Raw genomic sequence first — 16,911 nt, 5'->3', positions numbered from 1 at the left:
CAAATTTATCAATCAGCCCCACCAATTAAATCCCTTTAATATCTGCATCATTTCACTTTCACTAGAGTAATTTTCCTAAATTCTCTTTAAGTTGGCGGGGAGACTCTGACTTATGGCTTTCAACTTGAACCTTGATTTTCATATACCTGTGTCAGCGCAACTCCTAATACATATGTCAGTCCTTAGACACCCCGAGTTCCCCAGTTATATTGATATATTCCAGACATCTCTGTTTAGAAGTAGGAAGAGAGAATGTAAGGTTTCTCCTGGCCAGAGCACAAAGCCCCTCCCTTTTATCCGGTGAGACGAGACTTTAAAAGGGTGGGGTTAGCTGCAGCGCTGGTCTGGGATTGCTGGCAGGCTCTGCCCCTTCTCACTCGGCAGCAGGTGGAAGGCTAGGAGCTCTGGGCGTGTCTCTGGCTCGGCTGCCTCCTGGAAACTTGCCCGACTCTTTGTCACTCTGGGGTTAGCAGCCAGAATAGTCTTGCCGCCCAGTTTGCATTCCAAGCGTTGGTCTCTGAACTTTGCCCACCGCGGGCTCTTTGTCTGCAGCACCATGGACAGCAGCCCACTGGCTCACCTCGACGCTGCTGATTTCTTGCACATCTGGCAGCACTTCGATGCGGACGGTGAGCTTTCCCCATCCGGGATTTGACAGTGTTAGGGGGTCATGTTGAGTGCAGATGTGGGAAAGGGAGAAGTTCGTGTCTATTCAAGTTTGTTTTTGCAGTTCTAATTCCTAAGGAAGTTTTGTATTTGTGTATAATTCCATCTAATCATTTGTGTATAATTCTAATTCTCTTCTACTATTATCATAATTTATGGCGGATTCCTTGCATACTTTTGAGTTTTGTCTAGAAATTTCACAAGCCATAAGTCCTGCATTTCATAGCCATCTATCCTGTGGTTATTTACAATGTGCTCATCTCTGTCTGTCTGCATGCTGATTGAGAATTCACTTCATGCATCTGAAAAAGGGGGCTCCACCCCATGCATGAAAACCTATGCCCCAGAAGTCTTTACAGAGTCACAAGATTTTAAAAAAAGTGTTTCCCTTGCTTGGGTAATGCACAGAATGAGAACTCCCACCTGTACACATTTGTATTTCTGTGATCTTCAAGTGTATTTCCTGTGTAGATGTGTGGCACCTGACAGAGGGTGATAAAAGTAGGTCTGTTAGCTGCTTGAAGATATTTACAGTGCCATACTAAGCAATGTTGCACCCTTCTAAAACTATTGTGTCAATTCTGCTGAAGACTGCAATGTAAGTTGGTTAAGAACTGCTTTTTTACCTATTAATTTACAGGTGTAAATTTATATGTGTGTGTGTGTAATCTTAAGCAAAGTTACACCCTTCTAAGACATTAATCTAAACAGAAGGGCATAACTCTGTTTAGGATTACGCAGTGAACACGCATGAAGCTGCCTTATACTGAATCAGACCCTTGGTCCATCGAAGTCAATATTGTCATCTCAGACTGGAAGTGGCGCTCCAGGGTCTCAGGCAAGGGTCATTCACATTACCTACCTGCCTAGTCCCTTTAACTGGAGGGGCTGGGGATTGAACCTGGGACCTTCTGCATGCCAAGCAGATGCTGTACCACTGAGCCACGGCCCCTATCTATGTTGTCTATCACTCTAAAATAATTAGTTTTAAAACATCTTAATATATTGCCTGCAATCATAGATTGTTTACAACCACATCAATAGTGAGCCTGCTCTTAGATTTTAATCAGAGCTCTTTATTCTAATTTTAAAGCTATATTTTAATTACCTGATGGGTGAATTAAATGAGGCTTTCACTCCTCTTCACTAACATCAGTATTATTTACCTGAAGGCTCTATGAACTTCCTGGGCCTGTCCTGGCATAGGCAGCTGGTGGCTTCTATCCTTGTTCACAGATGTTTGTGGCAATCAAACTGTTGACTTGGATATCTCTGTAGACAAACATCCAGGTGAAATACAGGCTTGTACAAAAGAAGCTCCAGGTGAAGAATTTTGTCCAGAGATTGTCTGTCTCTCTCACCCATGCTTCGTAGCATTAAAAAAAAAAAGTAAAATAATTGCATATTTTAAAATCCAGCAATGTAAAAAGCCCATGAGCATTGCTTACATTGACTAAAGAGGTGATAAAGAAGAAATTAATAAGATTTATGAAATGTCCGTGCTATGTCCGTCATTTGCATTTAGAGTCTATGCACTCAGAGACAGTTATTTCAAGTAAAAGTAATATCTATATTCATTTATTTTAGGCAACGGTTACATAGAGGGGAAGGAGCTTGATAACTTTTTCCATCATCTGCTGAAGGCACTGGACCGTGGAGTAAGTACTGAATTATGAGGATAAGCATGACTGAAGGCGCTCTGCCATGATCCGGCATGGGGCCCTTTCAGATGCACCCTTAAGCCTTCTGTGCAGACATCCCCATGCATGGACATGCTTTAATAAGAGCACACAGAGTATGTTCACCTTTATACCTATGTTTAAATCTGCCGCAACCTCTTCCAACATATTTCGACTTCCTGACAGTCCCACGATACAGACAACTATTCATGTTGGCTAGGTTAAATGCCATTCCAACATGGGAGCTAATGGGTCATTTAAATGAACATATGAAGCTGCCTTCTACTGAATCAGACCCTTGGTCCATCAAAATCAGTATTGTCTACTCAAACTGGCAGCGGCTCTCCATGGTCTCAGGCAGAGGTCTTTCACATCACCTACTTGCCCAGTCCCCTTAACTGGAGATGCCAGGGATTGAACCTGGGACCTTCTGCATGCCCAGCAGATGCTCTTCAAACTGAGCCATAGCCCCTCCCCAACTGACTTTAAATTTTTAAAGTACACCATCAAAGTTGTGCCTCTTGTGTATTTCATTGCTTTGGCAAATAGTTAAAAACTTGAGTTGTGTGTGATATATCTCTAATCAGTGTTGGTAATGATTCAAAGGCACCCTAATCAGGAAATCATTCAGACCTCAATTATTGCTAGGGTTGCCAGGTCCCTCTTCGCCACTGGCAGGAGGTTTTTGGGGCAGAGCCTGAGGAAGGCGAGGTCTCAGGCACGGGTCTTTCACATCGCCAACCTGCGTAGTCCCTAACTAGAGATGCCAGGGACTGAACCTGGGACCTTCTGCTTGTTCTACCACTGATCGACAGCCCCTTCAGTATCAGAAGAGTGACTGCACAGCTCTGGGTTAGGCCAGTGAACTCAGCAATGTAGCTTAAAAAGCTTTATTAATAGAAAAGTTCAAGAAAAAGATAAAATACAAGTTACACAGTCACTTGGTAATGGTAATATTAAAATAATAAATCTAGCTGGCTAAGTAATACTCACCAAGTTGTTACATTATAAGCGGGATCTTAAAAGCTAAAGATGCTCTTCAAAATGACAGCATGGCATGCTGAAATCAAGGTAAGAAGGGAGCTTATCTACTGTTAGGCACAGTTGAACTTATGGGAAAGTGAGCCTGGGACAGGAGACTCTGAACTCCCAATCAGGATGGACATTCAGGAGAAGTCTCTAGATGGTGTAAACCGGTCTAAACTAGAATAAGGCTCTCAGATGAGATGAGACATCTCACCCCTCCCATCTTCACACAGGTCATTTATGCATGGGTACTTTCACTCACATTCTGTCTCGGTTGTTCCCTGGAGTTATGCATGAGTTTTTCATCCATTACAGATGACCTCGCTGCCAGCCCTCACAAATCCCGGGACTTCCCATTCCTCCGTTAACCTGATTCTTCCCTGTCCCCTGAGCTCAGCCCAAGGGAAATCCCCATGCATAAGGCAAAGCGCAGGACACCCAAGCTTGGTTTCTCTCACAGCCAATTACAAAGCAGTGTGTAAAGAGGGGGAGATTCAAATGCTTCCTCGGAGCTCTTTCCGAGCAAAATAAAGGCTTTTTAAAACCGAGGCTTGGATTTCTCCCCCCCCTTTTCCAGATTGCTCAGTTTTTGTTTTTTGTTCTTAAAATGCTTTTTTTATGCAGCAGTTGAGGATTTTTTTTTTGGGGGGGGGGGTGTTTCTCTCACAGTAAGCTCTACAAAGTAAGCCAATTACAATTACAAAGATTCCCAACAGGAAGGTGTGGGTCCAGCCAGCAACGAACCTCAGGTAAAACTCCCAGGCATAAAAGACTACAGATGTTCTCATTCAGTGAATTAAGAGTGGTAGGAGCTGGTGACCTCGACAGCCAGGCCTGTTGATGGTACAAGCTACAGCGGGTGTTATGGGAACAAAACGAGCTAGGCCTGTGTGGAAAACTACAAAGCGCGGATTCCCGGGAACACAAAATGGAGAACGTAGAGGCAGCAAAAATCAAAATGGTTCCTCTGTCTTGACACCCACCAGAAAGCTTATCAGAAAGACAGCAACCTTTTTGAAAAGTGCTGTTTGGGCACAGCTCCAACTGCCCTGGGCACGCTGCTCTGGATCAAGGTGAGATTTTTGTCACTCTGGCTACCTGTTTCCTTATTGTTTAAATAAAGACTATTATTCTATGTGGGCACCAAGTTCAGCTTGGTGTAACTGCCTGATTTCAGTAGTCGCCCTGCTTCTGCTCTGGGCCCCTTTCTGCCACCCACTCACTGGCCATTACATAACGCAGCCCCTTTCACTCCAGCAAATTGACGCACCCATGTTTGCTTAGATTAATGATGGCAAACCCAGACGCTGTAATGCGTGTCACTCTGGAAAGGAAGAAGGAGAGAAGCAGGTGGTTCGGCTTATTCAAAGCAGCGCTGGTTAGTTTTGCAGATGCAATATTTGGGCTTCCAGAATCAATTAACGTGGGGCTTTTTTTCCAGAATTAATTTGCACTTGCTTAGGAAAATGGGTCTATTTAGTAATGGATGTAAGACTAAGTGAAGAGTCAGCTGTGCGGTCAATTATTTGCACATCTTGTTTATTTCAGTTCTGCTTCATTTCACTTGACATATTGCCCTTTTGTTTTTGACTGCCAGCTATTCAAAACAGTTTATAAAAACAAGACGCAACCTGAAGCTGGTGCTTTTCTTTCTCCGTGTTTTTCTAAGAGAGCCAGCGTGGTGTAGTGGTTAAGAGCAGTGGTTTGGAGCGGTGGACTCTGGAGAACCAGGTTTGATTCCCCACTCTTCCACGTGAGCGGTGGAGGCTAATCTGGAGAACCAGGTTGGTTTCCCCACTCCTACACATGAAGCCATTTGGGTGACCTTGGGTTAGTCACAGCTCTCTTAGAGCTCTCTCAGCCCCACCTACCTCACAGGGTGTCTGTTATGGGGATGGTGATTGTAAGCCGGTTTGATTCTTCCTTAAGTGGTAGAGAAAGTCGGCATATAAAAACCAAATCTTCTCCCTTAGTTTGTTAAAAGTTACTTGTGTGCACGCTGCCAGCACGATTTGAATTGGGTCCACAAGGGAAGGGAAGGAGGGATTCAACCCATTAATTCCTGCTCAGTTTTCTAATTGAAAGTGGACTTTTACTGGGTTTTCAAACTGAGGGAGAGAGGTTTCTAAAGGACATGTATTTTCCCTTTTAAAACTGCTAATAATAGTGTGGGGAGCCTGATTTCAATCAGCAAAACCAAGCAGGGCAAATTGGGTTAAGCTCCTTTCTTCCTTTCTCTACAGCCCCAATCCAAATTATGGTTGCATGCACAAATCACTTGTTACAGAATGACAGAGATCTGTGATCCTCATCTCTGTTATGGCCCTAAGAATACAATCCAGAGTCACCATAAACCATCCGTGAATGAGAAAAGAGTGAGATTTTTTAGTATGGCCAGTTATTCTGAGGTAATAACCCAATACCAACTTTGAATCTGCAAGGATAAACCACAAGAGAGAAGTAAGTTCGATAGAGAAGGAAATATTCTGAATGATCAAAAGTTTTTTTTATTATTTAGATTTTTTTAATACTGCTTTTTCTCATTCAAAGAAGCACTCACAATCAGCAGAACACTAAATAAAAACAACAAATGAAGAAATTTAAAAAAGTTTACAATAAAAATATAATTTAAACTAGGGTCGGGGGTTAATTTAAAATGCTTCTGAAATAAAAATGTTTCTAATTGTAGTTGGAAAGCCTGCAGCAAAGGGGACAGACATCGTTAATAGGAAAGGGAATTCCAGAGGTTTGGGTATCTAGCAAGAAGGCCTGCATTGGAGGTACTGCTGTCACTGTGGGTTCCTGCAACCAAGCCTCATTGACTGGCTTCAGGGATAGGGTTGCCAGGTCACTCTTCACCATTGGCGGCAGGTTTTTGGGGTGGAGACTGAGGAGGGCAGGGTTTGGGGAGGGGAGGGACTTCAATGCCATAGAAACCAATTGCCAAAGCGGCCATTTTCTCCAGGTGAATTGATCTCTATTGGCTGGAGATCAGTTGTAATAGCAGGAGATCTCCAGCTAGTACCTGGAGGTTGGCAACCCTATTTCATAGAGCAGCAATTATATGTGGCTTGAGGTTGCAGTGAAAGACTTCAGAGACACTACCTTATATTTAACAATGTTAAGGAACTGGTAATTTGTGAACTTCCCCTCAGATCACAAAGCCTTCATCTGTTCTAGAGCAAGGTTCTAGAGACTGCTGTATAAGATGTTTTAGTGTGTTCATATTAAAGTTGTTCTAAATGATTCTTCATCTGTGGACCCAGAAATATTAGAGATCATCCTTCAGATACTTTGGACCTCGGCAATTTAGAGCTTTAAGGTCCAAATTAACTGTTTGTACTGAACCCTCAAACATACTGGGAGACAATGCAGTTGATACAAATAGGTGTCATTTGCTCACTGCAGCAAGCCCCTTATTAACATTCTAGCTGCCCCGTGTTATATACAGTTCTGGCGGCCATATCTCAAAAAAGGTATCGCAGAGCTGGAAAACGTACAGAAGAAGGCAACCAAGGTGATGAAGGGGTTGGAGCACCTTTGCTTTGAGGCTAGGCTGGAGAGGCTGGGAGTTCTTCGTTTAGGAAAAAAGAAGGCTGGGGAGGACATGATAAAGGTTTAGAAAATTACGCATAGGGATGAGAAAGTGGTTAGAGCGAGCTTTCTCTCTCTCTCTCTCTCTCTCTCTCTCTCTCTCCCTCCCTCTCCCATAATATGAGAAGTTGGGGCACCCAATGAAGTTAATGGTTAATAGGTTCACAACAGACAAAACCAAACACTTCTTTACTCAACCAGTAAATAAACTGTGGAATTCCCCTACAGATACTGGGGAGTGGTGACCAGGAAAGTACTGGGCCAAATCTCCATGCAGAATTGTAACCTGAAGTCCACCCTGACTTATTACATGGAAGATCTGTGATTCAATTCCCTCAGTGATCGTTTAGCCTTCAGGAGGGCCCAACATGGATCCTGATGGCTGGTCTTAGCTAGTGTGATGAAGTGGTGGGTAAAGTGTCAGACGAGGATCTGGTAGATTCAGAGTCAAATCCCTACTCTGCCATGGAAGCTCATTGGGTGACCTTGGGTTGGTCACTCCCTTACTTAAATTAAATGTACCTCACAGGGCTGATGTGAGAATAAAAAGGAAGACAGACAGACAGACAGATTTAGTAGAAAGTAGCTATAGCCGTCATGAGATAACGCTAACGTAACGCCCGTTTATAAAAAAAAGGTTCTAGGGGAGACCCAGGAAATTACAGGCAAGTTAGCTTAATGTCTGTTCCAGGTAAATTAAGCCCTGCTGAGCAAAACCCAACACGGCTTCTGTAAAGGTAGGTCCTGTCTCACTAACCTTTTAGAGTTTTTTTTTGAAGTGTCAATAAGCATGTGAACAGGAATGAGCCTGTGGACACTCTTTATTTGGATTTCCAAAAGGCTTCCATGTAGGTGCAGCCTTCACACTTTGCTTCTCCTCTCCATTTTCACATCGCCACACGGTTTGTCCTCTCCTTCCCAGAATGTTTCAAAGTATTTATTAAAGTCACCCTGCTTAGTTTCCGAGATCTAGTTGTACTCCCCCCAAAAACCCAAGGTCACAATTTAAGAGTGAAGCTCCTCCTTGACCAGATAATAGTGGTGGCTAAGAGGCCTGTTTTCTAGCTTAGGCAGGTTTATCAGCTGCTGGTGTCCCTGAAGAAGGTGGCTTTGGCAGAGGCGGATCTACTGTGAAACTAATGAAGCTTAAGCTTCAGGGCCCCCAATCCTGGAGGGGCCCCCGAAGCAACTTTTTTTTTAATGAGTGAATTTCTCTACAATATTGATGGAGTTTTTTAGCGATAGACTCATAAGCCAATGGGTTGAAGTACTTAATATTGACTTTAGAATATGCTGTATCCATTTCACATGGCCTCAAAATGTCCCTGTAATTGGTCAGATTTCAAAATTTTCTTGGGGGCTTGCAGTGCTTGAACCCCCAGCTGTAAGGGCTCACTGAGCTCGCCAGAATCTATTCATAGCCTATATTTTGGCAGCTGGATCCTCAAATCCTTCGTTGGTGCACGGCTTAATAATTCTATAGCTCAGCCCTTAGGATAGAGCCAATCAGCACGATAAAAAGACATCTGAATTCTCAATTCAGGCTGCATTCGTCTTGCTTGTGCATTTTAACACCAAAATATCAGATTTTCATTTCTTTATCCTAACGTGCCCCCTCTGATGACCCCTCCCTATTATTATTATTTATTAGTTACTGAACTGATGCCTACCGGATTCTGCACCTAAGATCACATTTTATGCATCATAATGCTGCCAGAGCCATAGAGGCTTCTGGATCTCCCCTGCTTCTAGAGAAGAGAAGAGAAGAGAAGAGAAGAGAAGAGAAGAGAAGAGAAGAGAAGAGAAGAGAAGAGAAGAGAAGAGAAGAGAAGAGAAGAGAAGGAGAGCTATAAAGACCTAGTTCAATAGTCCAGTCTAATCCTTGTGTCCAGTCCTTGGGAAACCATGTACATTAATAAAGGCAGCTTACAACCATGGAAGGCAGTCATCTTTCTCACTTTGTCAACTGAAATTTGTGAACACACTGGGCATGACAGAGTTTCTTGAGTAATATCTGTTCCAGGAAAGACAGGATGGCTTATTTCGAGTTGTGTTTTGCCCATCAGTAGTAAAGTTACCAAGCTAATTTCATGTTTAATGGAGAACATAATGTAATATTTCTCTTGACTGATTTGCCATTAAAATAAGAGCTTACAGATCTTCACACAAATGAGGGCACTACAATGAAATCTCAAGGGAAACAATCTTGGCTGGCAATATGTCATCTACTTAAAATACAGCAGCAAATCTTATTAGCAGCTGCATGATTGAACTTGTGTGCATGATGTGTGACTTTAAGGAAAGAACCTTAAATTGGGATAGGCCTTTACAAAACGACTGGAAGAGCTACCATTCTTTTCTCTATGTTGTAGCAAATCTTTTCTGTACTTTAAATTGCTCTTAAACCTCTCTTGTAGTTTCAAGTTGGAAAATGTACACTATAATAATATGAGATATTTTAAAAAGACACGGTGGAAATTAACCTAGACCTTTGTTACTTTTATTTTTAAAAAATCCTAACCCCATTGTTCAGATGAGTGCATGATCATTTTAATGATTTCTTCATTCGGTTTAAAATAGGTAAGCGCTCTCATATGAGACTTTTTTAAAAAAAACCTGAATTTAATTCACCTCATTTTCACAGAAATAACATTTGTAACATAGGCAAAGCTGTGCTATATTTAAAATTTGAATCTTGACTTTCTTTGGAGTGGCTTTAAAGATTGTCCATCATGTTTTTGGATATACTTAGTCCATTTCTGTAACATATCATCAGCCTCCAAGGCGGCCTGTGAGGCACCATCTGGATCCGGCTGTAGCTGCAGCTCAGTGGGAACATTTTGCATGAAGAAGATTTCAGGTTCAATTCCTGGCAACTCCAGTTAAAATGATCAGGTGCCAAACAAGACTTTGGAGATGGTTTTCTAACCCCAGTTTGACTCAGTTGTGGTGTGTTGTGACATCGGTTTTCACAAATCACTTTGTTGAGTAGCCACAGAGATGGTCATATAAGAGGCAAGGAAGCTGAGGTTTACAAACAAATTGGGATTTGTTACTTACATCTATTAGGATACCCAGTTTGTTGGCCAAACTATTTAAAACAAGCCAACACTTCCCATGAAATATGAATGCAATCTAGTATTACTGAAAGGTGTTTTTTTTTGGGGGGGGTGACTTCTGATTGCAAATTATGTTGGGCTTTTATATTGTATTTTTTTTTAATTGAGTAACCAGAACAAAACGTCCGTCTTTTCAGTTTAAGGATTACTCTTGCCACTAGTCTTAAAGACTTAAAGACACAGGGCAGAATATATTACTCCCAGGGAACTCATTTTATCCTTAGGCTTTTGCTTTTCATGTTGCAGAGCGTTATAACAGAAGAAAAAGTTCGGAAGGTGAAAGAACAATATATGTCAGCTTATGATGTGAGTGCAGATGGACGCTTACAGATACAAGAGGTACCTGGCTATCTTTGATTTCGAAATGTTAGAAGGTGTATCATACAGAACAGAGCCATTTTAGCTGTATTACAAAGAACCCTTCTTAGATTCTTGTAGCAGTGAATCTTTGCCCAAATATACTTTGAACAGAAGCAGCCTATTCTGTTTTAGATTCTGTAGCTGCTTCTGCTTTGATACAGGCCCCACGTTATTTAGTCTACAGAAGGCTATGGTTTGAGGGAGCTGATTGGATTGCAGAAATGTAATCACTACTTTTGTCTTTCAGCTTGCCAATATGATCTTACCAGAGGACGAGAACTTTCTGCTGCTTTTCCGACGAGAAACACCCTTGGACAATAGTGTGGAGTTCATGCGGGTGGGTATGATTTCTTCCAGTGTGCTGCTGTTTTTAAGTGGTATTAGATTTTTATTAAATTAAATAGATTTTTAATTACATTAGATTTTTGTATTGGCTATATACTGAGACTCAAGCTATTCTTGATGGAAGCAGAGTTGCATGTTTAAAACCAGGTACAGTACAGTCATTAATAAAAGTGTGTGAAGGTAGGTGGGTGGGTGAAAGGGGTCTGATTTTTAGAGCTCATGGAGAGGCTGGGTGAAGGGAGAGGAACCCTTTCCACTAGGGTTGTCAGGTGAGGTCCCTCTTCGCCATCGATGGGAGATTTTTGGGGTGGAGCCTGAGGAGGGCGGGGTTTGGGGAGGGGAGGGACTTAGAGTCATAGAGTCCAATTGCCAAAGGGGCCATTTTCTCCAGGTGAACTCATCTTTATCGGCTGGAGATCAGTTGTAATAGCAGGAGATCTCCAGCTAGTACCTGGAGGTTGGCAACCCTTCTTTCCCCACCCAGCACTTCCCTATAGTCCCTTCTCTCAAATGCTTTTTTTTAGTGGAGCTTCCTTCTATTGACAACTGGACTGGAGGAAGGTGTCCTGTCCCTTAGAAGATGTTTAAAGGATGGTGGTGTTATTTACCTCCTTGCTATGAAAAGCTTCACCTGCCTATGTTCACATATTAAACTTCTCTTAAAGTTTTCTCTTAAACTTTTCTCCAGGCCAGTTAGCAACTCTACTTTCCAGTTATCAGGAAATAGTTTAGAATAAAACACCTGCGAGGACAGGTTGCAGAGAAGTAAGTCAGGGGCAGGGGAGGACTCCTGCTATTACAACTGATCTCCAGCCGATAGAGATCAGTTCACCTGGAGAAAATGGCCGCTTTGGCAATTGGACTCTATGGCATTGAAGTCCCTCCCCTCCCCAAAACCCGCCTTCCTTAGACTCTGCCCCAAAAACCTCCCACCGGTGGCGAAGAGGGACCTGGCAACCCTAGACTGAGCACCCATCATCCCTGCACCCCCTCGTCCACTGCTTTAGAAATTGGACCCTCACTTCGCTGTTTTATAAATGAATGGAGCAGACCTGGATTTAAGCTCAGAGATCTGTTGCTATCATATGTCGTTTGAATCTCATCACCATCTCTGCGTATTCACTGTGAGATACTTTTTTTTTTTTTTAGTTTGCACAATACTGAGCTTATTTCCTGGGGAAAGAGGCGACATGCCTTCTGTTTCCGCAGATGGCCTGTAGAGAGTTGCGGTGAAGCTCATTATGCTGCACATCAGTTTCTAGAATGCCAGCTTTCACTTAAAAAAAAAAAGACCACAGTCAAGTATTGTGTGGCGTTGTGTTTTGGAACCTTGGGGATAAAACTGTGAGCCTCAGTGTAATGGAGGATTGAACGCGTCAAGTCATGATGGAAGAATACAGAGAATTTCTCTCTGGTTCTTCTTACCAGAATAATCTCTGGCTTTTACCCCTCAATGAATTATTGGGCAGATTCTTAAATACCCCAGTCGAGCAGAGAGTCTGCCCGTGTGGAAAGGCAAAGACAGAAACACTTGTCCATTTTTTATTCAGTTGTGATTTGTATTCTTCTATAAGATCTTCTTTTATTACTCTGTTGATTTCGCACTTTCCTGTATGTTCTCACGACTACCACTTAATCTACCTGCTGTCTGGTAAAGATAAGGCTGTTACTCTGTCTTTAGTTTATTATTGAATGGCTGCTTTGAAGATGACGCTGAAAGTTATAATCAAGTTACACCTCAATGCTCATTTAGAGCCAGCGTGGTGTAGTGGTTAAGAGCGGTGGTTTGGAGCGGTGGACTCTGATCTGGAGAAGCGGGTTTGATTCCCCACTCCACCACATGAGCGGCAGAGGCTAATCTGGTGAACTGGATTTGTTTCCCCACTCCTACACATGAATCCAGCTGGGGGACCTTGGGTTAGTCACACTCTCTCAGCCCCACCTACCTCACAAGGGGTCTGTTATGGGGAGGGGAAGAGAAGGTGATTGTAATCTGGTTTGAGTCTTCCTTAGGTGGTAGAGAAAGTGGGAATATAAAAACCAGCTCTTCTTCTTTGCATACAGGCATGCTCTGGAACTGGATCTCTAGCTTGGATCTATCTAGCATGTGTGGGGGTGGGGGACTGAGTAAGCACTGTTTCATTTGCCCTTTATTATTGCCCTTACATTATTACTCCCATCAGGGCTATTGCAGTACCAATGCAATTATTGATCAACATGCGCATTGTCCTCATTAGAAGAAGATGGAATAACAACAGAAATTGTTGACTTTTTTTTATAATGCCAAACATTTTATGGGCATCACCTCCTCTACCTTTGGCATCACCTTGCCCATCTTTATCCTAGTCCACACCCATTGCACTTGAAGATGGTCCAGATAAGGTTGTGGTATCCTAAGTACTGTGAAGTGGCTACATAACAGAGAGACCTGAAACATTCATACCTGATTTTGAGAATTAGACTCCACCCTTCATCAAGGGAAACAATAAGGAGGAAAGGAATATAAGAATAACAGTGTCATTCAAAGCAGAGTTATGCCCTTCTAAGGCCATTGAAATCGATGGGCTTAGAAGACCATAACTCTGCTTATGGCACAGTAGTTATTGCACAGATGGCACAGTAGTTATTGCATCTGGCCGTTTAAATCAGGAACAGCACTTCTGCTTGGGCTATGTGAGGTGCTGTATAGGATACAGTGCATGGCATGAAAACGGCTCTTCCACCCACACAAAAAGCCGCTGCTCAAACTGAAGGATGCTACTGGACACACCCTTCTGTTTTTCCAGGTCATTATAAAAGCTGGAAGGGCCAGACTGCTGCTACTTGGGAAAATCTGGAGTTCTGGCTGAGAGCATGAAATGGATCCCTTATAAACTCTATAGTTTTCTGCGGGTGTAAAGTGCTTCTACCATCAGAAGATTTTTCACTGATTTTCCCCATCCATTTCTACCACCTGTGCTGTTCTGGGGGTACACTGGAGTCCTGGAGCAGCATTTGGGGGTATTCAGGGGGCTGGAGCGAGAGGGGGAAGAGAGGGAAAGATCCATTTTGTTAGCAATCCTATGTCTACTTGCTTGAAAGTAAGTTCCACTGAATGAAATGCGACTTGTTTATGAGTAAACATGTGTAGTAACGAGTGGGAAATTTAGATCCATTTAAGTCATGGGAAATATTTCCACTGACTTCAGTAGCATGGGGGAACACATCCATAATTATAGAAATTAGTTAAACAACGTGATGGCAATATGTGACAAATGCAAATACATCAAGAAGCAAGTCAACAGCTTAATTGCAAGTTAAAAGCAGTTAATTACTTAATTGCAACACTCATAGCTTTATGTCTTGGTGAGGGACTGACTCAACTTGGAGGTTAAAACCTCCTGGATAATGTTATTGCAGTCAATGTATAACTCCTGTTTATTGATTGAGATGTATAGGTCTAAAACGCATGGTCGCTTTAGCCTCCTTTATTCCCTGTTTCAGCCAGGATTGAACGCATCTTCAGCGAAACGCATGCCTTCAATCCTGCCTGAATCCTGGCTGAAACAGGGAATAAAGGAGGCTAAAGCGACCAGGAAAAGAGGAAGAGCCAACAAGAGATGGATTGACTCTATAAAGGAAGCCACGGCCCTCAATTTGCAAGATCTGAGCAAGGCTGTTAAGAATAGGCCACTTTGGAGGACATTGATTCATAGGGTCGCCATGAGTCGGAAACGACTTGACGGCACTTAACACACACACACAAAGCAGCCATGCGTTTTCGCCCATAGATTGCTTTTCACTTCATTTGTAGGGTTGCCTGGTCCCTCTTCGCCACCAGTGGGAGGTTTTTGGGGTGGAGCCTGAGGAGGGCAGGGTTTGGGGAGGGGAGGGATTTTAGTGCCATAGAGTCCAATTGCCAAAGCGGCATTTTCTCCAGGCGAGCTAATCTCTATCGGCTGGAGATCAGTTGTAATAACAGGAGATCTCCAGCTAGTACCTGGAGATTGGCAACCCTACTTCATTTGACACAGCAGTTCTTCCTGGTAGGGCCTTCACAGGTCACAGGTCACCTGTTTTTCTACTGCCCATTCGAGAGCCTGGTGGCATCTCTCCCCCTTTGCTGCACAAACTAGGGTTGCCAACCTCCAAGTACTCGCTGGAGATCTCCTGCTATTACAACTGATCTCCAGCCAATAGAGATCAGTTCATCTGGAGAAAATGGCCGCTTTGGCAATTGGACTCTATGGCATTGAAGTCTCTCCCCTCCCCAAACCCCACCCTCCTCAGGCTCTGCCCCAAAAACCTCCCACCGGTGGCAAAGAGGGATCTGGCAACCCAAGCACTAACTCAGACTTATTCTGTTCTAAACTGCCTGAGCTTTATGGTAAGGTGGGCTATACATCTTTAAATAAAATGGAGTAAATAATCCATCATCCCAATCATAAATTTCACTGGGACATTAATTTTCTAAAACAGAATCGAATTTGTTTGAACCATTTTGGTCCCCAAAGACAGCTGAAGGCAAGCTGCCAGGAGTAGATGTGTGTTTTGGTCCTGTTGTTTTTCTGGCACATGATGACCAGTCTGAATCTGCAGCCCTGGAATTGACATGGCCAGATTAACAAAGAATCGGAGGTCAATCTTATTATGCACTTCCTGAAGAGGAAACACAGCAGTGATGCGACAGTGACTTTCAGACCAATTCTTCCCATTGAAGAACACCTTCCCCAGTTCTTTCAAACGGCAGTAAAAAATACTGCCAGTGAATTGCGTCGCTATTTGTTTTGTCATTCTGTCACGACTGAAATGAGCGGCACCATAAAGGGGGTGAATTAATCAAGGCCCGAAGAGCAAGCTAAAATGATGAGCCTTAGAACAAGCAAATCAGTCAGCATTCCTCCAAACTTTGCATTTTGAAACAGGTTCGAAGGAACTTGGGCATCATGGAGGAGTCCCCTCTGTCTGATACTTCAACCCTTGTGTTCTGTGGTCAAACTCTTTGACAAAAAGCCAATTAGTTACGTGCAACCAACCCACCGAAGGACTACAGTAGAGTCCGTTTATCCCAGCCTCCTTTAAAAAAAAATCTTATATAAAGTATAGCGGGGGTACAGAAGGAAAATGGGGAAAGGGAAAAATACAAACATCTAACATGTTATTTTAAAAAATTGAAGAAAAACGTTCTAATGCAAAAGGCAAATAACTACTTTTTTCAGTGTTGGGTAAATTATATAGATAATATATACAGAGAATAATCACTATCTATGTCTACTTAGTATATTGACAAACCTAATGATTATCTAAAGGTAAAATTAAAGTTACATTGACTATAATCTTGTTTTTCACTTTCTGTTTATTAACCATGAGCCTCGACATAATTATAAAATGGTTTCCATGTCTCGTAGGGCTGCTCAAAAACAGTATCATTGTTTGTATTTATCATGTTGGCCATTTTTGCCATAATAGCATATTCCATTAATTTGTCCTTCAGTATCCGGGATGAGCAATTGTTTCCGTTTTCTTGCTAAAATCACCCTCACAGCAGTGGTGGCATATTTAAATATTTCTTTAAAGAAATATCCCAGCCTCCTTGAAATACAGTTGTAGCCCAAAACAATTGCTTCTTGAAATCTAATTTTTAAATTTTCCTCATCATATTTATAGACATGAGGCTGTCATATTTAGTTTTTCAATGTCTTTTTTTAACAGTACCATCTTACTACCATGTGTTTCCCTTTCAGATCTGGCATCAATATGATGCTGATAGAAGTGGCTTTATTTCCTCCGGTGAGCTCAGAGTAAGTTATGTTGATTCCTCTCGTGCATGATCCCCTGCGCTCCAGAGGGATTTTTTGGATGCCCATACTTCTGGTGTTGTCTTGGGCAATGCTTGAAGGCATTGCCTGAAATCAGATCCAGTGGTATTCCTTATAGCAGGGGGTCCCCAATATGGCACCCACAGGCAAGTCTGCCAACACCTTTCCTGGTGCCTGCAAAGTGGTTTTAGCAAGTGGGCGAGGCCAGGTGGGGCTGTTTGAGGTTGTTGGTGTTTATGGTATACTGCTGACAGTGTACTGCTGACAGTACACTGACAGTATACTGCTGACAGTGGCTTTATGTAAAGTATCTTACCTGTGCAA

The 16,911-nt window shown here is 42.6% G+C and overlaps 1 protein-coding gene across 1 annotated transcript in view; it reads left to right on the top strand.

The window, feature by feature from the left end:
• Nucleotides 1-521: 521 nt before the first annotated feature.
• Nucleotides 522-16,911, top strand: part of SCGN (secretagogin, EF-hand calcium binding protein) — a 32,215-nt gene continuing 15,825 nt past the window's right edge. The window contains exons 1-5 of the mRNA XM_056854002.1: nucleotides 522-629; nucleotides 2,254-2,324; nucleotides 10,331-10,423; nucleotides 10,692-10,781; nucleotides 16,513-16,569. Of these exons, the coding sequence (XP_056709980.1) occupies nucleotides 557-629; nucleotides 2,254-2,324; nucleotides 10,331-10,423; nucleotides 10,692-10,781; nucleotides 16,513-16,569 (384 nt within the window). The 5' untranslated portion in view covers nucleotides 522-556. The remainder of the gene's footprint in view (nucleotides 630-2,253; nucleotides 2,325-10,330; nucleotides 10,424-10,691; nucleotides 10,782-16,512; nucleotides 16,570-16,911) is intronic.

The sequence above is a fragment of the Euleptes europaea genome, chromosome 8, assembly GCF_029931775.1.
Source record: "Euleptes europaea isolate rEulEur1 chromosome 8, rEulEur1.hap1, whole genome shotgun sequence".
In the NCBI taxonomy this organism is placed as follows: domain Eukaryota; kingdom Metazoa; phylum Chordata; class Lepidosauria; order Squamata; family Sphaerodactylidae; genus Euleptes; species Euleptes europaea.
Note: the sequence above shows the minus strand (reverse complement) of the source record. Positions and strands in the feature narration are given on the sequence as shown.